The sequence below is a fragment of the Arvicola amphibius genome, chromosome 5 (assembly GCF_903992535.2).
Source record: "Arvicola amphibius chromosome 5, mArvAmp1.2, whole genome shotgun sequence".
Classification (NCBI taxonomy): domain Eukaryota; kingdom Metazoa; phylum Chordata; class Mammalia; order Rodentia; family Cricetidae; genus Arvicola; species Arvicola amphibius.
This window is the reverse complement of record NC_052051.1, coordinates 93,388,926-93,416,739: the sequence shown is the minus strand read 5'-3', so window position 1 is coordinate 93,416,739 and position 27,814 is coordinate 93,388,926. Positions and strand designations below refer to the sequence as shown.

Here is a 27,814-nt window from a genome sequence, read left to right as displayed (position 1 = left end):
GCCAGTGTACCTGGCACAGCAGGCTCCAATTAGAGAACTTCCCTCTGACGAGCAAGGTAGAGGTTGAAAAAGTCACCTGTCATTTTCTGGTCTCTGCATGCATGTTTGTAAGCACTCACAAGTGCAAACTCTTGTGAAGACAGCACACACACACACACACACACACACACGCACACATGCACTCACACACATACCCACAGATACACACAAACACACAAGGGCACTTACATATGCACACACAAGCACACATTCAGGACACTCACACACAAACACTTTCACACAACACATCGAAACTCATACACAAACACTCTCACACACTCACAATATGGACACTCACGCACATTCACACATGCACTCACATAGTCACACAATGCACTCACACACACCTCACAATATGGACACTCACGCACATTCACACATGCACTCACATAGTCACACAATGCACTCACACACACCTCACACATGTATAAAGAGAATAGGTATTTTCTTGGAGCAAGCAGAGAGGAGAATAAGGAGTTATTTTTGAGCAAGCAATGTTTCAGGTGTGGACAGTTCTGTAAACAGATGGTAGTGACTGTGAATGTGGATCTGTCCCCATGATGGATGCCACCCGTCTAGGGCCTTATAAGAAACCCTTAAACATGGATCTGCCTACACGATAGGCACCTCTACCCTAGAGTCTCTCATTTCTCTCCCAATAAGACTAAACCTATTTAGTATTTTCCCAGCTGTCCCTTAAGTCATAACCCCTCTTCAGGGGTGAGCAAGCTTCATGCGTTTATGTCTCCAGAGAGCCTCCTGGCTTCTCAGCTGTTCTGCAAATCCTCTTACCTGGGGACTCTTTGTGACATAACAGAACAATTTGTGTGATTGATTTCTCTCTTGCCGCTCAGTTCCAATGGCACACATTCACTTTAAAAGATTTTAAACTATGCATTATACAAATATATCATCTACTGTTGATTAAAATGTTTGTAATTTGTATTTTTAAAATGCCAGGCATCTGTTTCTTGCTTAGAAACACAGCCTCATTTTTATCCCTGTGGGAAAATCGGTTATCAGTTATAACTTAAGATTGGTTTGTAGAGGAAGCTGAAGAATTGTGGGTGTTTTATTCTGTGGGCAGTTTTCAGTCTTTGTGTAAATAGCACTTCTAACTAACCTAAATGCATGTTTACCTTGAATGCTCCTTGCCAATTCCTTACAAAAGGGGGTGTATTATGTAGTCTTATTCATTGTCACACACACACACACACACACACATACACATATATATATATATACTGACTGAGACACAGATCCAAAGAAGATGCACTTTGATACAGCTTCCTTATCTGAGTTCAAGAGCCCAGTACAATTTCCTTGAGAACTGTTGGCTCCCTGCTTCCTTGATAAGACTGTCTAGCCCCCTAAAGTCCCTTTTGTATTTCTTTGCTTTAATTTCATTTTTATTTTAGTTTTATTAAAACAGTATCTTGCTATGTAGCCCAGGTTTGCCTCCAACTGGCATTTTTCCTCCCTCAGTTTCTCAACTGCTGGGATGACAGGTGTGAACCAGACTTGGCATGAAAGTCTTTTATTTTTTTTGAGCTCTACTCTACTTTAAATGGAAATTCCTTAGAGGTTTTTATTTTTTAAATTCTATTTAATTTAAAATTGAAGCTCAAAGTAATTTTGGTTAGCACAAATTAAGAAACTTGATTTTATTTTCAGGGTACAGAGATCACACACACACACACACACACACACACACATAAAGTGCTTTGGAGTCAATGCAGACAAAACTCTCTCAGTTAGTCAAAGAGGCATATGGCTTCATGGGGAAACCTCTTGTTTTGTAGCTGATGACATTCTTCCCCTGCCATCTAAACAAGTCATGATGAAAATCTCAGTGGAATGAAAATAAGTTCTGTCCTCCCCATGACAGTAGCAATCCAAATTAGGGACAGGATGTGTGTGTGTGTGTGTGTGTTTATGTGTGTGAATGTGTGTGCATGTGTGTGTGTGTGTGTGTGTGTGCATTGTGTGTGTGTGTGTGTGTGCATTGTGTGTGTGTGTGTTGGGGGTGGGCTTCACAAATGTTTTCATAGACAGCTATGTGTCGTGACATGGCAATTTCTCCCACATTAGCTACTTATCATTTCATATTTGCTCAATTTGCATAAATACACTCTTTAAATGCGATGCTGTGAGATGAAATTTAAGGGATTTACAAAATAACGCCACACAGCTGCGTCATTACTCATTCTCTATCATAAATTCGATTCTGGAAGATGAAGTTTGTTTAAAAACAAACACTTCAGGTCTTTCTGAACAAACAGTTCAAGTGTAAGTCTTCCACTCCATTCAACACTAAATACTGTTCTCAAACTATAAACCCACAGATAATTTTTAAAGAATAGGATACACAAATGCAGTTCAGAAAACTGGTTCAGGAGGGAAGTTGCCTGAACAAAGTAAATATTCTAGGAATGGGTCGTCTGGGCGATCAAAGCAGAAAATTGATATCTTAGTGCTAGGAGAAAGATGAACATTGGGGTGTTGTTTGCATCAGTCTTGGATACTTGGAATAGATATGAAGGGGAAAAAACAGACCAGTTATGTATTCTGTCAGAGTTTGGAGCTTGGGTTAGGTTATCTATGATTCACAAGTCTGGCTTCAAGTTCTAAGTTACCCAGACTTCATCAGATTTGCTAAGTGTTGTGAGTACCTAGGCTTTTATACACACAGCCTTGGAACCAAGAGTGCACCAGTCAACTTTCCTGGTGTAAACACTTCATTAAGGCCAATGCCAGGATACCTTCATGGTCTTGGTGAGAGAGCTTGCAGAGGGATGAGCAAAACAGTTCTCTTTAGATGAGGTGGCAAGGAAATCAGTCTCCAAACTTACTGAGGAACGATTGGTGATTGATAGCTGCTTGGAAAGGGGGAAATCAAACTTTTTTGAATGTGTTGCCACTGGTAGATTTCTCATGCATCAGGGATGGCTTCACACCTATACACACATGGTAGCAGTGAGTAAACTTTGCCAGTTATAAATAAAGAGGATGTGAAGTTGGGAAGGGGCCATGTTGAGGGTAACATGGGTGAGTTAAGGGGAGATGGCTATGATCAGGTTTTGTATGTGTGACATTCTCAAGATTAAAGACAAATAAAAGAAATCATGTGTGTTAAGGTGATGGGTATTTTCAAATTTGATGCTAATAAATCATGAACTAGGATAATGGTTCTGAAAGTGAGAATGAAACACAGAACGGATTCCAAAATATTGACATCCAAACATAAATGGGATTTAAAAATGATAGTTTAGTCAAAAGTATATGTATGGCTAGCTTCAAGGGCTCAGTGTCAGTCACTAATAAATCTAGGACTAGTTTTTTAATTTTACGTTTTTAAAATTGCTTATATTTGTTCCTGAGGGTTTAATGTTTGATATTGTGTAGAAATCTTAGCAATTTCTACAAAACCAAGGATGGCATACAGGAGAGTCACACCAAGGATAGCATACAGGAGAGTCACACCAAGGATAGCATACAGGAGAGTCACACCAAGGATGGCATACAGGAAAGTCACACCAAGAATAGCATACAGGGGAGTCACACCAAGGTTAGCATACAGGAAAATCATGCCAAGGATGGCATACAGAAGTCACACCAAGAATAACATTCAGTAGCGGCACACCAAGGATAGCATATAGGAGAGTCACACCAAGGATGGCGTACAGGAGAGTCACCACAAAGGTGGAGCTGCCTGAAAATCTGCATTTATCAAATAACATACAGGAATCAAAACTTGTTGTTCGCATGTAAACAAAAGATTTTGTCCATAATTTATCTACCTAATTTTAAAAATCCAGAATGGCTGTGTATTAAGTTTGTGCCAGTGTTTCAAATCAGAAGTGTTGTTGTTGGAACATTTCCATGGATCACAAAACTGAGTATAAAGTTGGCAGTGAGGGACTGAGCTTGCAAAACACATAGTCCAGCATTTGCTCCATTTGCAACAATAAATTTCACCTTTTTGGCAGAGAAAAAAAACCCAACACTATCTTCAAGCAACTTTTAAAACAGGATATGAATGAACAAACTGTACCTACCTTTAGAGATGATCCAATGTAATCAATGATTAGCCTGTGATTTTGTTTTACTGTAATCATTGTCTCTTCCAATAGCTCCATTCTACTCGTTACTTAATAGTTGACTGGATTTGAAAGGGGGAAGTTGAAAATGATTTATATGTAACAGAAGTCATATCTACACTGAAGCAAATCTCTGATGTTACATTTTCTGAACTATAATTCATGAGAAACTTCTGGACACCAGGACTTTTAGTAGTATTTTATGCTTATATTGCTTTTTAATATCAATAACACACAACATTGAAACAAGCAGCTTTTTAAAATATAAGTATTTTATACTCTGTAGATTTTTTATATAAAATAAGAATGACCATTTTTTTCTATATTCCCAGTGAAAGAGCTGGATTAGTGAAAAATCAGGGGCATCTAGATAAATAACCTCATGAAGTACTCTTCTTATTTTGTTCATGTATTCTTACAGCACTACATTGCCAAATATAGCATTGTGTGTGTGTCTGTATGTCCATGTTGTATGAATAGGTTCTGAGATTTCAAGGCTAGTGTCAAGGGACATACATACTTTGAATTGTTTTTTCAAAAATGGCAGTGAATAATACTAATTTTTATTGCTCTTGTGAGTTTCTTTCCTGGCTTAGACAAAATAGTATCCAAAATGAAACCATAGGCTGAGTTGTAATCAGAATGCTGACAAACTCTAAACAGATCTCATAATTAAATTTTAAATTATACTTGTTTGATTATGTATGTTTAGAAATTGCATGCTACAGTGCATGGGGACAATCAGTGGACAATTTTCAGGAATCCAATTCCCTCTTTCTACCTTTGGGTCTTAGGGATTGAACTCAGGCAGTGGGTTTAGTGGCAAACACGTTCACCCACTGAATCATTATCTCATTGTCTCAGTCTCTCTGTCTCTCTCTGTCTCTGTCTCTGTCTCTCTGTGTGTGTATGTGCGTGTGAGCATGTGAATGGTGCATAGATGTGAGGTTATGCATGCAGAGGCAGGAGCAGGCTGTCAGGTGGCTTCCTCCATCATTTTTCCATCTGCTGATCTTGAGACATGGTCTCACTGAACTGGAAGCTATCTTTTTTGTCTAGGATGGTGGGTTGGTAAGCCCCAGTTATTTACTTGCTCATCTGCCACCCCATGCCATGCTGGGATTACAGGTACATACAGTCGTGCCTGGTTTGGGAATTCTATCTTGGGTCTTCATCCCTGCAGAACAAACATTCCTACCCACTGAGCCATCCCCTTAGGCTAAAAAATTGATCTTTTATTCCATGGACTTAGCCACATGGTAAGTGGGATTTCCTCAGAACCCTACTGATGGTTTTCCCTCACAAAGGTGTGTTCATTTTAAAACTGATTTCAGATGTGGGATTCCCCTCAGTATGCTATGAATATGTTGTACTACCATTGGTTTGTGAAGAAGCTGCTTTGACCTATTTTAGGGCAGTATATAGGTATGCAGGAAAAGTAAACTGAATTCAGGGAGAAAGAAGGCAGAATCAGGCAGATGCCATGTAGCTACCGAAGGAAAAAGATGCCAGAATCTTATTGATAAGCCACAGCCTTGTAGCAATAGACAGATGAATAGAAGTGGGTTAATTTAATATATAAGAGGAATACACCTGAACCGTTGGCTAAACAGTGTTGTAATTAATATAATTTTGTGTGATGATTCAGGTCTGGGTGGCTCGAAACCAAACCAGATTCTTTAATTGCAGATTTCTACTTATTGAGACTATCTTACTAAGAAGTTGAACACTGCATTTAACTGGATGGCTCTTCACTTGGTGAGGAATGGTCAGGATGGCGGTGACAGAAAGGACTAAAGCCCAGGCCCTACCCATTCCCTGTTGTTAAGTTTGTGTGTCACCTTGATCACGCAGAACTTTAAATCTGTGATTATAGAAGGAACTTAAGGAGTAATCTGTATCAATACTTTGGCTTGGGCAGTTTCTTTTATGAAGAAGGCTGTACTTACAGCACCACTTCCATACATCAGAAATAACACATACAACCTACCCTCAAGGGCCAGAACAGAGGTGATCACAGCTCTGAGAGACCATGTGTACCCTTGAATTCGCACACACAGACACACACACACAAACACACATACACACACACAAACACACACACATACACACATATTTTATATTCAAGAGGCAGAAAAAGAAAATGCAAAAAGTTTTCAAAGGGAAGCTGGGAGAGTGAATCAGTTACCTACTTATTCCAAATGAATGCTAATATTAGCAAGATGAAGAAGGGTTGAGCAATTGTGTAGTTCATTGAGCTTCAGATGAGCATGTAGACTCCATCTTCTATTGACTATACTAGTTTCTTGGAAAAACATATCACACCTGCCAACACACACACACATGCACAAGCAGATGCACACATGCACACAGTGGGAAGAAGGTATATCTTTATATTGGCAGCTTTCAATGACTGTAAGAATAAGAAATATAGCTATTGAAATTTGTGAAGGGACAGACATATATAAGCGAAATCAACACTCTACATGGTTGTTGGTCTGGATTTCATGGTCCCAACGTCTTAACATGAATGCTTACTTAGTGAATGAAATTTGTCTTCCTCCAAGATTTTAAACCAAAATCTACGTATAGAAAATTTGGAAATGTAAAAGCTTATTTTGTATTAGTTAGCAAATATTGACTCCATAATGTAGGCAACTGCATTGACTCAAGTAACAGCCACCTCTAGGGACATGAGGAGCTTATATTCTGTAATCATTGGAAACACATTAACAATTCCTTCCAAATACAAAGGCTCTTATTGGTTAAATATTTAATACAATCTTGAAAAACATCACTTATAGAAGTGTTTTTTTAAGAAAAACAACCGAGATTCATTGACATTTGAGAAAATAAGCTGTTTGACAATTATGAAAATGTCCATATTTCTAAATTGCTGGGAGTAAGACTTGCTTTTTGATAGGTAATCATGAAAAATTTATTATTCCACCTCATTTTCTTTTGAATGAAAATGACCAAGATATAACTGATTGATGTAAAAGTTAAAATAAAATCTAAGTGTATTAACTTATTTTAAATTAATTTAGTATTGATTAAGTCAAGGACCATAAATGATTAATCTTTTGTGAAAATAAGTGCTAAGTTACAGTCACATTTTAAAAGATGTAAATAAAGGCAGAAAATGAACCTGGAACTAATTAAGTGGCATCTTACCTGATGTTCCTTTTTGTTCTCTTTTCCTCTCTATTCTCCCTGAAATGAGAAGAGAAGATACAATGCAAGGTCATGAGAATTTAATAATTAAACTAGGATAAAGACTCAGTTAACAGTGACGTCAGAGCAGAAACACCATCTCTCAGCCATGCCCTGTGTTATCTGAGTAATGAGTGCTCAGAGAAGTCAAGGATAAAAAGTTTTCAAATCACCTCGTAAAAATAAAACTGTAAGCATGTTAGAAATACTCTGTTGGGCTTTAAAATTCTTTTAGCAAGAAGGCAGTTCAATAACATCCAGAAAAACAGCAATAGCAGGTTCAACCTAGGGCCCGTGACATCTTAGTCATGGAATTTTAACCAGGTTTAGAATAGCAAGCATAAATTCTCTCCTAAATGCAAGTCCTGAAATCTAGTCAGGAAATTCTTGGCTACCCTATAACAGTAATGCCACTATTAAACCAGTGGTTATAGTTTGCCTGATAGGTGGATATTGTAGCATGTAGAGTCTAGGATTGAGTGAGTCTATTGATAAAATATTTTTCTCAACAAAAAACCTAAAAGGCAATAATTCCTATCTAAAACATTATGGTGGAAAGTTGAAGAAAATAAGACCAACCATGAACTCTAACAACATACTTGAAAGATGGGACAGGGTATTTGACATGAGATGAAATACACAGTAAGAGGATGTAGGATGCTGAATGACACAAGAAAATCAAACAATTGTGCCAAGAATGGATAGAATTCCTGTGAAGCTATGGGGATAGTGATGCTTGATTTGCTACTTAGATGTACACAGATTTTGGGACAGTTGAGACAGTGATGGACCAAACAGAAACAGAGTAGGCTAAGTGTACTCATGCAATTCATCCAGGGAAAATGTTTTGAACTCGTTTAGGGACATGTCCTCTAATGCCATTATTCAGAATTTATCCTGTAGGTAACGAAACAGTGAACTGTGAGAGTGGAAAGCAGTGGCTGCCAGAGGAGACAGAGTATCAAAATAGAGCCCAAGGGCTTATAAAAGGTGAGTTGCAAGGCAGGTGGCAAGGCCAATGTTACAGAGATGACTTGCGGCATATGGCGATGCTCTTGCAGGAGTGACTAGGTAGGGAAATGAGAAATTTTGTGTGGATTTACTAAGTTTGAAGTGTTATGGGAATAGGAGGCTTAGCAGAGATCAATGGTTGAGATCATAGATGCAGGACATGTCCATCTTCTGCAGATAGGTGAGTTTAGGGTTAAATGTTAAGGCAGATGATCCAAACATATAGGCTGAAGCCAACAACTAAGAATTCATAGCACCACATATCTGTTGTGTGGGGGACCATGAGAAAGCAGAAGCAACAGAGATCCTTGAAAGACCAAGGGTAAGCTGATATGAGAACAAACAATAAAGTTCTGGGAAATTTGGGGTAGGGGTTCCAAGAGCATCCAAAGCTATCAAGTTCACTCACGATCACAGGGTATCTGTGTGGGAGGCAGCAGTTTCAATCGAGAGGGGCCAGAAGATTTGGGGGAGCAACGAGGAAGATGGAGCTGAGGGTGAAGTTTCTCACTCCTGAATCTCTGCAGCATATACATGGGTTTGATGGGGGCAATCGCTCTAGCTGATACAGGTGAGGCTAATGAGAATCTATGGGACACTTCTACAAGCTTCTAGGCTCTGCTAAGGAGCTTTGCCCCAGGATAACGGTGAAAGGACACCAGAGCGGAGGTGGAAGCACCGTCTGAGCTTGGTAAATGAGAGCCATTCCTCCAGCTGTCACTTTCTTGTTACCTAGCGGTGTTTCATCTTGGACCATTATCATAAAGTCATATTACACATCCAGTCTACTTGTAAAAGTTATCCAACGCTTCTTCATGGCCTTATAATAGCTTTTAAAAACTGCTGCAATACAAGATAGTAAATATATAGTTTTCCCTCTTATAGATGTCTAAATTGGAGAATTCCTTTAATTGGCACACTGATTAATTATTTTCATTTGGGCTATTTCCAGAAGATTTGTTGGCTGCAATTTGTTTCAATGATTCAAACAGACAAATAGCATGAACAGTCCACTTAAAGGCCTCATTTGTTACCAAGGAAGGCGTATGTTACCTTTTGTAAGTTTTCTACAGTATGAGGCATCTAGTACTCCCAAGTGTATAATATTTCCATGCACTTATTAAAATTTTTTATGCAAAACTTTACTTAGCAATATTTGTAAAATAGCAAGACTTTGGAGATTCTTTAACTTCTACTAGAATGAATTTTAATAAATCCCAAGTTCAAAGTGAGTGTGTTTTTATGGATTTTTTATTGATTTTATTTAGCTCTACATTTTTCTCTGCTCCCCTCACTGTCTTTCCCCTCCCCTTCAACCCTCTCCCAAGGTCTCTATGTTCCCAATTTACTCAGGAGATCTTGTCTTTTTCTACTTCCCAAGTAGATTAGATCCACGTATGTCTCTCTTAGGGTCCTCACTGTTGTCTAGGTTCTCTGGAATTGTGATTTGTAGGCTGGGAACACTCCTGCATTGCTGGTGGGAGTGCAAGCTGGTACAGCCCCTTTGGATATCAGTATGGTGATTTCTCAGAAAATTAGGAAACAGCTTTCCTCAGGACCCAGCAATACAACTTTTGGTATATACCCAAAGAATACTCAATCAGGCCACAAGGACATGTGCTCAACTATGTTCACAGCAGCATTGTTTGTCATAGCCAGAATCTGGAAACAACCTAAATGCCCCTCAACTGAAGAATGGATAAGAAAAATGTGGTACATTTACACAATGGAGTACTACACAGAAGAAAAAAATAACATCTTGAAATTTGCAGGTAAATGGATGGAGCTAGACAACATCATTTTTAGTGAGGTGACACAGACCCAGATAGACAATTATCACATGTACTCACTCATTAAATGGCTTTTAAACATAAATCAAAGAAAAACAGCTTCCAATTCACAGTCCCAGGGAACCTAGACAACAACGAGAACCGTAAGAGAGGCATACATGGATTTAATCTACATGGAAAGTAGAAAAAGACAAGATCTCCTGAGTAATTTGGGAGCATGGGGACCTTGGGAGAGGGTTTAGGGGGAGGGGAGCGGTAGGGAGGATAACAGAGAAAAATGTAGATCTCAATAAAAATCAATAAAGAAAGACCACTAGCAGATCTACCATAGGAAACAACCATTAGATTCTATTTTAGTTGTATATACACTGCTCTTAAAATTACAAAGATAAAGTGCCTAAGACAAATTATATTGAGCAAGGGAAACTAGGCTTCCACACTTGCAAGGAGACAACCCACTGACTGTCTTTTTGGTCTCTTTATCTTGTGCTGAGTGGATGATCTTATCTTGTATTCTCCCAACTTTTGTTTGCAGAGCAAGAAATTTGGCTGCAATCTACATCTCAGACCCAAAGGCTACCTAGGTTTCAAGTCAAGTGGAAACACCAGCCTGTGGCTTCTGCTGTATCATAACCCAAATCCACAGTGGGTGATTATTATAGTCTCCAAAGCCATTGCCTCCTGGTGGGTGGTCTTACTCAGACATCCGACACAAAGCTAAGTCTCCCCGGTACCCCCCTCTCCGCAGTCTCTACACTCTTCCTCTATAAGGGCTTTCACTTCCCTCCTTTCTCACTGCCATCACGGTAGTCATGAACTTGACCTCTCTTCCTGGGATGATCTGATGTATAGAGAGAGATTTCTAACTGTTTTCAATGGGTTTTCTCTTCATTGGTTTTCTGCTGTGGATTAAAATCCATCCTTGTCTTATAATATAAAGTTTGTGGCACTGGATAGCTTTACCATTGCTTGTTTCCTGTCTCTGTCAGTCAAGTACCATTCACAATACCCATTTTGTGAGAAACTACACCTCCCTTAAGAGCTTCCATATTTTGCCATTTCTACTTCCTGGAATGCCATGCCGTATGATTCCAAGATGTCATAGGACGTAACAGTCCTGTGAAGATGAGGTCAGTCATCTGAGGCCCTTCTCTCATGCACCCCTAGCTCTTCATTTATAGCACAGGCTCTAACTCCGTGCTTGGCTGATTCTCAGATACAGTGAGTTCTCTGATTCTGCCTTAAACACTGGTACATTGGATGGCACTGGCAGCCAGAGGGCCCCCGCCCACCCCACCCATCCAGAAACATGAAAGAGCATAAAGCTGGTTTTAGTGCCGCTCAGCTTTAGCGAACGCAACATCAGAATCGAGCTCTTAGCAGGTATTTATATTATAACTGACAACCTAGAAAACTATTATATTAGAAAAGTGGGTGATAAAATAACAGAGAGGCTTTCAGGATAATGAGCAGGCATTCTGTCCTAGTTAGGCTTTATTTGATCACATTCTGGTTTAAAAGCAGCAGACTGTGCTTTGCATCTTATTTCTATGTAAACTGAGATGCCATTTTCCACCTGTGAGGAATAAAAATGGATCATCAGCTCATAAAAATTGAATTTGCAGGGTAAAACTTTTCTCTTATATGAGAAAATGTACTTAATTGAACAATAAAATTCGAATTTGGGGGTGGGTGAGTGAGACAAGGTTTCTCTGTAACTTTGGAGCCTATCCTGGAACTAGCTCTTATAGACCAGGATGACCTCAAACTCAGAGATCCGCCTGCCTCTGCCTCCACCTCCCCAGTGCTGGGATGGAAGGTGTGCGCCACCACCGCCCAGCTGAAAATTTCAAATCTTATGACTATTAATGTACATTTATCTTTGATGCCGTTCAAAGCCTTTGTGTTTGTCTTGTTCCACAGAGAAACATCAAAACCACATCAATTTATAGTATATATTCAGGGCTTCGATATAGATGTCTTTTAATCACAGTTGCTTGTTGTGATCTGGTAGACCCACAGGCACATAACCAGTGCTTCCAGAGTGTGTCAGCAATAACGAATAGGGTCACTAAGTGTCCCAACTTGTGACTCTCATCACTCCTGAGGAAAAGGAAATCATTTGCATTTGTTTTTGTGGATCATATATATGCACACACAAGTACACATATGTTCTCTAGAGATGTGTGTATTTAGGGGGTAGTGTGCCCATATATGCTATAATTTCATGCTTAGATGTACTCTCCTCTCTAAAATGTGTTCTCTCTCCTACCTGCTTCCATCTGTGTATAATAAAGTCTGTCATGGAATCTTATCAACCTTCCCTCACTGCGCGACCAATTTCTCAGGAGCCAGTTCGGAGTTTGCGTTTACTCTAAGGCGTTTTATCTGCCCTGCTCTGAGAGGAATTATTAATCACATCCGGTTGCTAGGATACCTGAGAGTGTTCATTTATGTCCGATGTTTCTTTGGCAAAATGCACTATGAGGAAAGCATAGGCTTGTGACAAGGAAAATTACTGTGTTCGTGCTACTTCTTTAACAAAAGGTGTGTGTGTGTGTGTGTGTGTGTGTGTGTGTGTGTGTGTGTATCGGGGGGTTAATACCCTCCAGATAATAAAATGCTAATTCCTGATGCTTAGAATGGCAATTATGCTTCAACAAGACTATAATGGGAAAATGGCAATATTTTTGTAGAATCTGTTATCTTTATATATGTCTGTATTCAAAAGAAGTTAAAGGAAGTGGGATTTCAATCCACTTATCTCCTATGGGTTTGTGGAGGAAGGGTCTGAGATGACTTACTTCAAATGCCTAGACTTATTGCCATAAGTAGGTTAAAGTGCTAGCTGGTTTATAAGAACCAGGCCCAAAGCCCCGGCCCCACGTTGTCTTAACCATTGTACTGATGTATTTACAAGAAAACTCACCCTCAGATCATGGATTTGGGGAATCAGAGTTAAAAACAGTTCTGTCAATGTTTTAAAATATTTCAAAATTATTTCTGTGTTGACTGTCAGTGTACGAAAATTTCTTAAGCTCAAGATTTCCTTAGTCTCCTCCTGCAGGAAACAGCATGGCTTAGCAGTGGGAATAGGAAACAGCAAGGCTTAGCAGAAGGAAAGCGGACTTTGGGGTTGTGTAACTGACTTCCATCTTAACTGTGTCTTCCTGGGAACTCTGCAGCACTGAGAAGAAAGCACAGCAAGTCTTTTTACTCTCTCTCTCTCTCTCTCTCTCTCTCTCTCTCTCTCTCTCTCTCTCTCTCTCTCTCGTGCATATACATTTAAGGGTATGCATATGGACATTTATTTACTCTCTAATCATCATTCATTTTTTCTCTGATTTTTCAGCTGAAAAAGGATCTAGGTCTGGAGATGTGGTTGTGTAGGCAGAGTTCTTGCCTAGTATACACGAAGGTCTGGGTTTCATCCTCAACAATGCACAATCCAGGCAGGGAGGCTCTCCTCTGCAATCCTAGAACTTGGGAACTCAGGCTGGAAAATTACAAGTTCAAGTTCTTTCTTGGCAACATAAAAAGTTTGAAAGGGCAACTTGGGATATGTGAGACCTCCACCCAAAACAAAAACACAATACCCACAAAGAAGTGGGACTTTGTTTCATCCCTGTTTCTATGTGATCACACTATAGGGTTTTTTGTTATAGTCACATTAAAAATAGCCGTTAGGGTTTTGAATCAGTGACAGTGCGCCTGTCATTCTTGTCAGCATATTATATGGATTAGTTAATTTTATCCTTAGCATTATGAGACCTACAGCTATTGTCACTGTTTTCAGGATAAAAAAAAGTCCGAGTCACGAAGAGTTTTAACTTGGCCAAACCACCACACAACTAAAGCCACATAAATAGGACAGGGACGAACCCCAGTGGGGGTGAGGCAGTCTGAAGATGCAAGGGTTGAAATAGTCTCAAGCCATACAAGATCAGTCTTGAGAGTTTATCCGCATGAATCTCCCACCCCCTTTTCGAACCTCTGCAATGTATTAACAACGCACTGTTTGTGGGATGAATAAAATGTTTATTTTACTGTCATATGCCTAAGCACGATACTCCAGGAGCACAACCTCATAAAGGAACTTTAGATTCTGGAGAGCTGGATGTGATTTAGTGTCTACTGAGTACCTACCATGGGTTATGTAGGTGATCTATTAACCCTTAAATATATCTAGATTAATCTTCCCAATACCACATTTGGGTAGATTGTTATCTCCCTTTTCCTGTGTTGAAAATGGGTTCTGAATCTTTCTGTAACATGTACAAGGTTCAAGTTAGTGGATGTCAGGGATGAAATATGAATCCCGTGATTTTTCTCTCTTGTTTGAGTTTGCTATTCATGGTGACTAAGATAATCTTTTAGAGCAGTGAAGAGCTTGGCCCTGTGGCTCAAGCACATATTCTTCATTAGATGTTGGACACATCACTTAATTTTTCTATGTTAGAATGTGTCCTTCTAGAAACAGGGGTAAAACGAGTACCTACATCATAGGATCATTGTAAGGGTGAAGTCCTATGTGCACTGCATAGCAAAGTTGATAATGCTCTCACTCTGTCCCTGGGCTGTGGAGAACAGTGTCTCTGTAAGAGTTCCTCTGCACAGGCAATCCATGCCAAGTACTGTCAAGTAACAGATGATTCTTGTCATAGTCAAAGCCAACGGCTTCATCTAGTACAAGTAAAGTTTAGTCTTTGAAAGTTTCTGCCTTGCTTCCTTCATGCTCCTTACAGAAAAGAGGCTTTTTGTTTTAGTTAATTACTTTGCTCTTTTCATGCCTTACCTTCTAAATACAAGTTGGTTTGTTGAAATGCTTTTAACTGTCCCGAGTTATGTTGGATATAGTGGTGCATGCCAATAACTCCAGCATGTGGGAGGCTGAGTGGGGAGGACTGACCCCAGCACATGGGAAGCTGAGTGGGGAGGACTGCGCCCAGCATGTGGGAGGCTGAGCAGGGAGGACTGAGCCCAGCATGTTGGAGGCTGAGCAGGGAGGACTGACCCCAGCATGTTGGAGGCTGAGCAGGGAGAATTGAGAGTTTGAGGTCAACCACAAAGGTCTCAGTGATTGCTTGCCCTGAAAGTTGGTGATGTAAGTTTGACCACCCAAATCCACAGAAAGGTAGACAGAGAGAACGTCCCCACCAAGTTGCCCTCTGACTTCCATGTGTGTGCTGGCATCTATCTACACTCACGTTCGCACAATAGTAAGAAATAAACACTAAAAAACCAAACACCAGTTATAAGCTACTTTAAGATCCAGGATTTACTTTTTAATATTTTTTCAGCAAATAGTTTTTGGTTTTTTTAATTTTTCAGTTTAAAATATTGTTTTCATTCTGTGTACTCACTGTAAATGGTATTATTCTACACATGGCCGTTTTCATATATGTGTATCTTGTGTGTTGTGTAACAAGCATATCTTGTGTGTTGTGCATATTTGCATTCCCAGATAGCTTCCTGCTCAAAATCTACTCTTATTTGACTTCTTGCTGAATTTGCTGTCAGGGTGTCACTTTGTAGCGCAGTACGGACTGAGACTCACAATGCAGGCTAAGCTGGGCTCCAACTGAGCAGCCTTGCTCAGACACTTGTGAGTTGACGCTGTGAAGTAGATACTCCAGGGAAGCGTCCTCATCTCTGTGAGTCACCACAGTAAGTCTCATCTGGAGTGAGTGACAGATGTGGAGCTCTCAGTAATAGGCTGTGCTGTAGAGGCAAAGCGAGATCTGCTCAGAGGATCCCACCCCATGGCATGAATGAATGGTTGACCTTGAATATTCAACTCTCTCTCCATTCAGATAGGTAATAACTCAAAAGAAACTGTTCTCACAAGGATATGAATTCTTTTAAGTAATATATTGCAAGGGTAGGATCAGAGATGCTTAACTAGGCCAATTTAAATGCAGTTGGTCCAAAAGTATTTAGGTAATGTCAGCAATTGCAGGGCTTCTGCTCAGTGAATAGGACCAAGGGGCCAAGGGCTTTGTTTTAGCATTTATGCCCGGATTCATGTTGCTGTTGGGATGGCCCTGGCTTCACCAAACACTGATGGTGATGCTCTGTATGGTGGCAGATCCTTACTGCCCTCCTGCAGCTTTGGATAATCTCCACTTGCTCTGTTGTCTGCCTATTTGGTTAGTTGATACGTTGCTAGGATGCTCCGGCAAAGAGAGTTATTATGGACACATTGAGGGCTGAGAATTCCAGACAGTGTGTACCAAGATAGGAAAACTGGCTCTTCAGAAACATATCGATACAGATAGATCTGGGCCTCTGCGGTTGACCATCTGCGTTGGCAGAGTTGATGCTCCATCTGCACTCCCCAGCCCCGGGCTCTGCCATCCGTCATAGTGTAGAGAAAGAATGAAATACATGAAAGGCTTTTTTTTTTTTTCCTGGTGCTGAATTTTCTGCCAGGAAATAGCATAATTCTGTATGAGGAACAACCATTTCAGGTTGTCTTGGAGATCCTCAAGTGCAGAATTTCTTCCCACTTAGATCCATCTGACAAGCACATAATTAATGTGACAAGACACAGTCCCTTTCAGACCCCCCAGCACTGGCCTGGGTAAATCCTCCACTAACCCTTTTGTTATTCAGAATCTCATTCTGAGCTAGTCACTTCTTGGCAGAGAAGGTTTTTTGGAAGACCTTTAGATGTTGAAGTCAGATTGGCAAAAGCAAACACCCAGCCGCTGCCAGGTCTTAAATAACACTGCAAAACGAGAATGCAAGTTTTAATAACACAAACTTTAGCTGCTGACTAAGGCAGAGACGGCGCTTGTGCCTCACTCTCTGCAATAAACTTGTTTCTACTAAATGCCCATGAATAATCACTTTTAAAGGACATAGTAGTTCAAATGTCTTTGGAGTGTTCTTTGTATAGAAGAAACAAGAATGAATTCTTTTGTAAAATAAAGATCACTTACAGTAATTCATATTTTTTCTTTTTTTATTAAGCAAATTTTTTTATTAAAAATATCCATCTCCTCCCCTCCTCCTATTTCCCTCCCCTCCCGTTCCCCCCACTCCATTCCCTCCCTCTCCAGGCCAAAGAGCAGTCAGGGTTCCCTACACTATGGGAAGTCCAAGGTCCTCCCAACTCCCCCCAGGTCCAGGAAGGTGAGCATCCAAACTCACAAGGCTCCCACAGAGCCCATCCAAGCAGTAGAATCAAAGCCCAGTGCCATTATCCTTGGCTTCTCAGTCAGCCTCCACCATCAGCCACATGCAAAGAGTCGCATGTTCCATCAGTCCCATTTTAACTGGCCTTGGTGGTCTCCCATTAGATCTGTCCCACCGTCTCAGTGGGTGAACGCACCCATCGCGGTCCTGACTTCCTTACTCATGTTCTCCCTCCTTCTGCTTCTCATTAGGACCTTGGGAGCTCAGTCCAGTGCTCCAGTGTTGGTCTCTGTCTCTATCTCCATCTATCACCAGATGAAGGTTCTATATTTTTCTTTTTCCTCAATAAAATGGCTACACATAAAGGGCAGAGTTGAGCTTTTTCTCTTTAGTCTATCCAGGCCTGGTACCTTGTCAAACAATAAACATTGGCAGAAATTATTCTTTGCTGATATCTAGGCTGAGACATTAACGATCATTGAACTTTGATTTCCTTAATCTTTGAAAGCTTTCTCTGGGAGAAGGAGAACACAGTATAAGGAACTGGGCTGTGTTGAGATCACCACACTATGAAGGGGCTTGAGTTAGCTATGTATGGCTTCCATGTATTGGGTGTTCCCTACACTGTACATGACTAATGCCATGATATTCCAGCCATTCCAACCCAGGTGCCAACTACACAGACCAAAAGAATAGCTTGTGTTTTTTGGTGTATTGTCCAAAGGTCTGTGTGAAAAGCTTCCTCTGCACTTGGCACCATTGACTGGAGGCAGAATCTTTAAAAAGGAAGCCATACTAGGAGGTCTTGAAGGAGATTATGTGGTACTGAATTATCAGAAGAGGGTGCACGAAAGTCCCTACCTCCTCTAAGGTGGTGTGCTAAATTAGACCTATAAATATGCTGAACATTTTAGTGTCTAAACATGTCTTTTAATCATGTAAAGAATAAAGTTTGTTATTATCAGAAGTGAAGTGAAAAGTGCTATCTATGTAGATTAACATATTTTCATTTTTTAAAAGTATTCCAGGGATTCTGGAGAGTTCAGTTAGTAACATACTCACTCCCCAAGCACAAAAACCTGAGTGTGAGCCACCAGGACCCACATAAAAATCTGCATGCAGTGGCTCACATCTACAATACCAGGGCTGGAAGAAACATAGGCAGGAGGAAGACTGGTGTTTGCTGGTTAGCCAGCCCAGCTGAATGCATGAACTTCTGGCTTCAGTGAGACCCAGTGTCTGAGGACCTGTGGTGAGGAATGACTGAAGAGGACACTTGACATCAACCTCTGTTTTACACATTTCTGTGCATATACATACATAACACACACATATACAAACATACACATACACACATACATATACACATGAACACACATATATACATACACATACATCCATATACACACATCCATATACATAAACACACATCCACATACACTGCATACATACATATACATATGTACACATACATATACATACACATAATATACATAGATATACACAGATCCATATACATATGCATACATACATACAACCATACACACACACACATGCACAATATCATAATAGTAACCTGTGTCTAGGTTGTCATTTAGAGCTAGAGTTTGTCAGGTGTTCAGGTCCTTAGAACTTAGGAACCATCAACTGAGGTCTACGCTTGAGTCAACAGCATTCAGAACACTACCATTTGTGGTCAGTATCAACTGTCCTCCAAAGATCTAACAGCAAAGTTCAGTAACTAGTTGAAAAAAAAACAAAAAACTTATTTTTCCTGGGTTGGTTTACTTCTAAGGAATGAATTATTGGAATCTATATTAAATTTGGAGTTTTATTATTAGTCACTGGTTAATTTAATGTCTGAGAGAACAGGGTTGAGGTGTTTATGTAAAGTCAGAGGCTCTGCTTTTGAAGTCTGAGTTTGCTCATTTTGTGTGTCATTTATCTGGCTAACGGACACACAATCCCACCCAGATTTTCATCTGCAGAAAGCAAGGACATTTGATGGCTCTTCCTCTCTTCCTCTCAACGGCCGTTCTATTAGCTGTGGCACAGACTGAAGGAGGCCAGAGATGAGCTTTGTTTTATTCCTTGAGATGTCAAGACAGTTTTTATCCCCACCAGCTCCAGAATTCTGTTTTTTTATTTTAAAATAATCTTCACCATACTTATTTTCTCATCACATCGAGCTACATCAAAGCTCCGGGTCTCAGTGTTTCAGGTAAGCTCACGTTCAATGGCTGAACAAAGAAAATAAGGAAAGACAGATGATGTGGGTGGTTATTGAGTTATCGCTCTCAGCCACTGCAGAGCGCTTTGTAATCTTGTTTTTTTTGTTTTTTTTTGTTTTTTTTTTTTTTTAAAAAAATCCTATACAAACTAAGGTGACTGCTTTACTAGAAAAACTGCTAATTTTCTAGTCCACTTGATATATAGATGTGTCTGGCAACACTTTGACAACAGAAAAGAGCAGGAAAACAAACACGGGTTAGTGTTGATTACATTGAAGCTGTGTTTTGAGCGAGCAGTGCTGCAGTGACCACAGTCGTGCTGGGAAGGCAGGGCTCTTTCTGGACTGACTGAACTTCTGAAATGGCTGAGGTAGGCCATCTCTAAGAGACACACGGAGACACCAGAGGGAGGAGAACATATTTGATCTGAATGCCCAAAGCAAAAGCTCTACGTCCTGGTAAAAATCCTTCTCTGATGTTCGGTTAGAGGTGCTGGTTTTGCAAGGACACAGCAAAGGCTACACTGGAAATGCAGGAGGCACTGTGTGCACAGCAGGTGGGTTCAGAGGGACATGGAAGGAGCAATGACGTTTTAGGTTTACCCGCTTTGACAGACACAGCTAGGGGCTCACATTTCACCTGTTTCTGTGGTGGTTCCCAACCTGCTCCTTGCATAACAAATGTAACACATATAGTCTGTTCAGTTGTGTGGCTTCTCCTCAGTGTAGGGAGTATTTGATAGTTACGGCCAGTGTCATGGCAGGTAAATTTTCCTGGAGAACTTTACTTAGAGATGGTCCTTGCTAAGAAAATAACACAGATGGGAGCAATTATACCCCCGACTATTACTAACACTTCTGACATCTGAATATGCTGCCTGGGACACCAAACAAAACCTAACTTCCTCCTCGATTGACCCTACTGGATGGTGGTGTCACCATCCTCTGGATGAGGTCATTTGTCTATCCAACTACCCCAGAATTTCTTTCAAAGGTTTACTCGATCATTTCTTTTTAAATTAACGCTATTAGTTTCTTACACTTGCTAGCATCCTCCAAAGGCCAACTGCAAGGTAATATTTTTCTGTGCTGAATAATTTAAGAGTTGCAGAAATTGTGGAGGCGAGATAACTCTGGGGCAGCATTTCTGTTTGGGGGAATCTATCCCACTCTCTTCCAGGCGCATCTTGCCTCACTACACTCCGCACTGTGAAGCTGGATGCCAGAATTCTCTGGCCAGACTGCATCTGATTTTCAGATAACAATGTCAGACTCGCCCTGCTGCTGTGGTGCTCCTGTGCTCTGAAGCGTGTCCAAAGGTGCGTGAGATCAGAAATGTGCACAGATCCAGTCTCTAACGCTCCCAAACAGCCCTTCAGAGTGCCGGCTGTGGGGTGAAGGGCATTCTGAGAGAAGGGATGACTATCCTGTTTCATTGTCGCAGAAGTTGTCAGGCCGTGTGTCTCATAGCACATACCCCAGGGCAGGCAGGCCCTGGAAGAGTGCGCAGACATGGCCAGCACACTCACAGAAAACTGCTGAACTCTTGCTTTGCTCAGGGAAAGGAGGGGGAAACATTTTGTTGATTGTTTATACGGGAGGAAATGGCACTCAGAGGGATTAATTAGTCCAAATTACCTTAGCTTTGAATCCGGGAATTTTTATAAGTCACAGCGTTTAACATACATGCTTCCCATATTTTTGTGACATTGGCTGAATTTCTGTACAAAATTGACTTAAGCCATCTGCTACTTAACTCTCGGATGGGAAGCTTCAGAGAGCAAATGTTTTTCCTGTTCCTCAAATTTCTCCATCAGACCCCTTATTTCTGTGTGCAGCAACATGTACCCATCAGAGCCTCGTTTCTCTGTCCCCTGCTTTACCCATCAGAGCCTCGCTTCTGTGTGCCCAGAGGACACACAGCCCATGTGCTAGTGCTGGACTATCAGATCTCAGGAAGCAGAGACAGAAGGCTCCTTAGCAAGTCCGAGGCCAGCTTAAGCTACACTGTGAGATCTTGTCTCAAAAAGCAAAAAGCAACCAAGGGAAGGGGGACATTGAGCAATATTTGCCTTAGAATGCAAAATAGAAATAAAGCATCTATTATAATAAAAATGAAAATAAATGAGTCATTGCTACATTTTTAATTAGGAAAGATTCTTTTAAAATCATTACTGGTATAAGCAGGGCAGGGGCATTTCTTCTCCGAGGAAGACACCATAGGATATAGACAACCCACTGTTGTTAGAATAAAATGTCTTCTGAAGTTTTATGGAAATGGGTCAATTCTATTCTTTTCACTTTGTTGTGCAAAAATGTATTTTTTTCAAAGAATTGGCTGCATCCATAGCCTCAATCTGTCAGTTTGATTTTGAACCTCCCAATACACTATTTGTTATAGATTTTTGAAAAAAATGTTATTTGCATTCATGTTTGCTATTTCTTCTCATAATTGAGATTTTATCATCTAGTTGCAACAATGATATTTAAGTCTTGGTTGGAGTGATAGGAAGGGGTTAGAAGACAGGAGACAGTGGAGCTGCTGTTTGCCCCCACTAGAGTGGTGGTGAAGAGAGGAGAGACTAATTTTAAGCATGTACAACCCGATTGCTGTGCCAAGGTTGCCTAGGAGATCTCTCCCAGAGCCCAGCAGGTCAAGGGGAGATCCTTGAACCACTGTTTTAAGTTGCACCGTGACATGGTTAGGCTTTCTAGGTGTGAGCATTAACAGGCAGGCTCTCCTCGTGACACGGGGTGGGAGCTCAGGCGAGTGAGCAGGGGAGGTAGGGAAGGCAGTGATGTCACAGGCTGAGCAGGTATTAGTAAATTCTCATTAAACAATTATGAACATGAGAAAGGCTGTGAGCTCAGCGAGCTCTTGCACGAGGAGGGTGGCCTTCTGTTGGTTAGACTCATGCCGGTAAGCCACAGTCAAGTGGCCATACCCATTAATGGAGATGGGTTAAACTAATATGTGAGAGTTAGCCAATAAGGGGCTGGAGATAATGGGCCAGGCAGTGTTTGAATGAATACAATTTCTCTGTGGTTATTTTGGGGATTAAGCTAGCTGGGTGGTGGGACGTGGGCATTTTCAAGGAGTAGGATGTGACTCATGTTGCTGTGTCCCCGTGTGGACACCACCATGATTTACGTGAGTATCCTATTCGTGTGACTGAGAGCAGTGACCTTTTCTGGTGTGGATGCTGAAAATACTATTTGTTCTTTCAACAAATCCATCAAGGTTCAACTTGACAAAGTCCCAAATCAAGATTTTAAAAATAAATTTATATATTCAAATGATACCTCCATGGATGACTGAAAGACTCACCTGTAGCAGTAGATCTTTCTGTCTCCCCTCCCCTCCTCTTCTCCCCTCCCTTCACCTCTTCTCCCCTACTCTCCTCTTTTCTTCCCTCCCCTCCTTTCCTCATCTCCCCTCCCTTCTCCTCTTCTCCCCTACTCTCCTCTTCTCCCCTACTCTCCTCTTTTTCCCCTCCCCTACCCTCATCTCCTCTCCTCTTTTCCCTTCTTGGTAATTATTTGCCAGAATTCCCCTTGGCATCATAAAGCCGTTGAAGAAGTTCAAAGTGCAGAGGATAAGGACGCTGCGCGTTCCCTCTCACACGTCTGCAGACTTGCACCTAGCTCCACTGCCTGCAGAGAGGCTGGCACTCCATGACACATGCTTCACCCTAAAAAGCACACCCAAGTTGAAATAGATGGCCAGGAGCTCAGGGAAGGAGGGGAAGAAGCCAGGTCTGCTGGGCTATTTGTCACTTCAAGCATTTCAGGCTTCACGTGTCACCTCTTTAGTAGGGAGCACAGGGATATGTGGCCCCTGGCAAGATGTTGAGTTTGAGTGCACACAAATAAGAGCTCTGATGTGTAAACTGGAGGGACAGAAAGAACATTAGCTGCCTGGAGCTTTCCTTCCTACAGATAAGTGGCAGAAAACTCTTCCATAAACATCTTAATATTCCATCCTTAAAACTGAATAATATCATATAATGGAGTTAAAATGCACACAGTTGAGTATACGGTAATTTTCTGTTTAAGAATATCTCACTTTCCAGCCACCTTTAGTCTCACTCCCATCTACTGGCAGAGGAATGCAGTGGGCTTGGCCTATTGTTTTACTCTGAGTTATAACTGAGTTACCACAGTTTGGTAATCTTTTATAGCCACTGTGTGGCAAACACCAATGTTATAAAAGTTTGATACCAAAATAAAAACATTCCATGAATACCTGTTTCTTCCAGGTGATTGCCAGAAAAACATCTTTATGGAAAATGGCTTATTAAAATTTTTTGATGCCTAAAAACCATTTTGGCTATTAATGAAAGGCTCCTAGTATAGTCAAGTTGGGAGTGGCTGGGAATGAAGGAAAGGTGGATTTTGCATGTTATGAAGTGACACCAGCTTTAGTTTGCTCATTGCCTTTTTATTTGAGAGATAAAGTTTAGTTAGTGGTCATAAAAAAGGCAGAGTCACAACTGCTCTGGGAAGGGAGGGACTGGAAAAAGTATACACACAGTGATCAGGAGGAGCCTAAGTAATAATTCAGTCAATCAGAAAACTTTAAGCATCACAACTTCTCTCGTCATGAAGGTATAGCCATTCTGTGTTACTCTGAACTCCACTGTGTTAAGCTACAAAATCAATACCAGTCAGTCAGGTGCAGTCATGTTATGTGCAGTCAAATGCAGTCATGTTATGTGCAGTCAAATGCAGTCATGTTATGTGCAGCCAAGTGCAGTCATGTTATGTGCACTCAGGTGCAGTCATGTTATGTGCAGTCAAGTGCAGTCATGTTATGTGTAGTCAGGTGCAATCATGTTATGTGCACTCAGGTGCAGTCATGTTATGTGCAGTCAAGTGCAGTCATGTTATATGTAGTCAGGTGCAGTCATGTTATGTGCACTCAGGTGTAGTCATGTTATGTGCAGTCAAGTGCAGTCATGTTATGTGTAGTCAGGTACAGTCATGTTATGTGCAATCAGGTATAGTCATGTTATTTGCTGTTGGTAAAATATTGTAATAAATATCTGTGTTTCATTCTAAAAAGGAAAACATGAGAGATGGTCATGAACTTGGCATAAGTGGCCAAGTATGATGGCACACATCCACAATTTAATACTCAGGGGGAAGAGACATAAGTTCAAGGTTAGCCAGGACTACACAGTAATTTCTAGACCTGGGCTCCATATCAAGATTCTATCCCAAACAACAAAACAAGAATGAATTTGTCCTAAACAGACTACAGAATGCATGTCTAGAATAAATTACAAGTCCACTGGGGTGCATGTACATAACTCAGAACTTTACAGTCTTTCAGAACATTAAAATACTGTTTGCCTCAAGAAGAGGGAATAACTTCCAAGTCTAGGCACAAGGTTGGACAGACAGAAGGATGCTGTCACAAATATGACTCACTTCATATTTCAATCTTCAATGGTGACCTACTGAGGGAGATGAGCAGAAGGTCTGCCATGGAACCTCCCTCCTCATTGCCTGTGACCTGGACCTTCATCTGTTCAAGATGGAAGCAACAGTGTGAAGCTTTTAGGATCAGTATGAATGGGGAAAGAAATGCCAACTTTCAAGTCACAGTAGCATAAAAATCAATATGATTTTTATGTGTATGTATTCATGTGCATGTGTGTATATAATCAGGTGTGTGTAAGTGAAGGTTGGATGTAATCTACAATTGTTCTCTGCCCCATTGTTTGGAGCAGCTCACTCACTGAACCTGGTGCTCACCAAATAGACTAGCCACAATGAGGCTCCTGTCTCTGCTTTCCCAGTGCTGTAATTACAAACACACAACAGGCCCAACTCTTTACTTAGATGCTTGGGTTCTGAACTCAGGTCCTTATCCTTGTGCAGCGAACACTTTACCATCTCAGTTATGTTCCCACACCCTCAGTATGATTATTATACCTATAGGGATGGATGAGCCCTTATATTCTACATTTATGATTTAAAGAAATACTTTCACAAGTTGCTATTGTTTTTACCTGCAATTTTGTATAAATCTATTGGTCTTTTTTATATTAATTATACTTTACTATATCCAAAATTATTTTAATTTTTTACAAATATTCATCTCAATATTTGAAATATAATTTCAAATAATTTTCAAAAGATTAAGTAGGTTTCATTAAACTTTTGTAAATATCATGACTTTCAAGGAATTACCATATTTATTATCTTTGAGTATCACTAATAATTATTATCAATAAGGCTTTCAGGGTCTGTATCATGTGAATTATCACTTGTTACCTCTCATCTATTTATCTCTCTATCGGCCTTATCTATCTCTATCTATCTATCTATCTATCTATCTATCTATCTATCTATCATCTATCTATCTATCTATCTATCTATCTATCATCTATCATCTATCTGATCTCCCCCCTCTCTCTCTTTCTTTCTCTGTCTGTCTCTTTTTCTCTCTCTTGTGCTTAGGATTGAACCTAGCACCTTTTGCATGCTAGGCAAATACTTTACCACTGAGTTAAACTCTTAAGTTTTGGTTTTGTGAGATAAGGTCATGCTATGTAGCCTTGGCTGACCTGGAACCTCCTGTCTCCACCTTGTGAGTCCTGTGAGTGCATGTGTGTCAACACACCTGCATGGATGTTGCTTGTTGGCTTTTTTATGGTAACCTGGGCTGACACTTCACCACCACAGACAATTTTGAAATGTGTTCAACTCAATTTTGTTTAGAAGATTAGATATTTGCTCTCTTAGAGGGAATATCTAGATGAAAACTGACAGTGCATTAAACAACTGGGTGATGGTTTCTGGGTTTGCGGTTATGCCTTCCTAATATCTTGTGTCAGAAACAACATGGTGCTGTCTGACACTTTCCATCTCTTTAAAAAAGCAAAAAATGGAAAGAAGGAAGGAAACAAAAGTAAAAAAGGAGGGGTGTTCATTTGGTAGAGTTGGGAGATTCACTGACTAACTCAGTTCTGACAGGGCGACTACTGGAGCCGTTCCCCTCTGGCTTGGCTGTGTCTAAGAAGGGAGCTGTGATGAGTATTGCTGTCAGTGCTGCATCTCTCCATGGTTCCAGAGGTCGCATGACCCTTGTAAAGGAGGATCTAGACAGGAGAGTTTGGGAATGTTAGATGCAAGATAGTGGAATGAAATGCCAGCTGATTTTTCATGAACATCCTCTCTCTAACCCATGGTCATTTCATGGAGTACAGTCCAGGTAAGGGGTACTAAAACTCAGGACAGTTCTTTTCTAATCCCAGAGAAAGGAGGCTGCTGCTGCTGCATATTCTATTACTTTGAGGATTTTTTGGAATACTCCATTGTCTTCTCTCCTGTGTGTAGAGACTCATAGATGATCCTCCCTTAACCCCCACTGTTGACCACACAAGTGGAAATGACACTCAGTTTTCTTTATTTCTTTATATTCTTTATATTTTATATTACATATAGAAATTAACCTGGAGAAAATAAGGAGATTAAAAAGAGCAGAGCTATGCTGAAATTTATTTCAGTCATTTGTTTCTAAAAATGCTTTAGAAACATTTAGAAACAAAGTCATGTCAGGAGCATCATGCAAAAACATTACTTTGACTCACTAACTGTGACCATGAACTGTTTTAAATCCTGGTAGACAGTCTAGTGTTCAAATTGATGATGCTACATATGTAAATTAGCATTGTCTTTCCAATGCTCCCTTATCACACTTTCAAAGTCCCTTTTCCCTTTTTGCTCTTTGGCATTCAAAAGAGCTCAGACTCTGGGGATGGACTCAGTCCTCTACACTTTCAGCTGGTGATGAGAGAGGACATAGCTAACCACACCATCCCACATACTTCATAGACTAGACATGTTCTTAACTATGCAACTCCAAATGCATGGCAGCAAAGCCTAAACAGACCTTCAAGATGGCTGAAATAATTTTTCTCAGTTATTTCTCATTCTTCTCTCTCTTTCAGGTGTTGCACAATTCTGGATTTCCCCTTGACCTCTCCTTTAACCTGTTCATCCCTGTTTGCTCCTTCACAGTTGGAAAGGGACAATGGTGAACAGGCTTTCCATTCAAAGTGCTGCCAATCTGACTACAGCCACTTTGTCACTGTGGGAGGCAGATTGTCTCTGACTTTAAGACTGTTCTGTATCTCTGATCCTGTAGGCCCATCTCCCCCAATATTCCCTTTATTATTTCCAGACCGGGCACTTTCTATCAGTATCTAACCTGACCATGCCTCTGTTGTATGACAGCAGTGCAAAGCAAAGCAAGCTCTCCCTCTGCATCTCATCATAGC

The 27,814-nt window shown here is 40.6% G+C and overlaps 1 protein-coding gene across 2 annotated transcripts in view; it reads right to left on the bottom strand.

Annotated features, from left to right (window-relative positions):
* The window catches only part of Chst9 (carbohydrate sulfotransferase 9), a 255,132-nt gene that overhangs the window by 127,641 nt on the left and 99,677 nt on the right, over nucleotides 1–27,814 (bottom strand). For both annotated transcript variants that reach the window (XM_038331644.1, XM_038331643.1), the window contains one exon: nucleotides 7,314–7,352. In XM_038331644.1, the coding sequence (XP_038187572.1) occupies nucleotides 7,314–7,352 (39 nt within the window). The remainder of the gene's footprint in view (nucleotides 1–7,313; nucleotides 7,353–27,814) is intronic.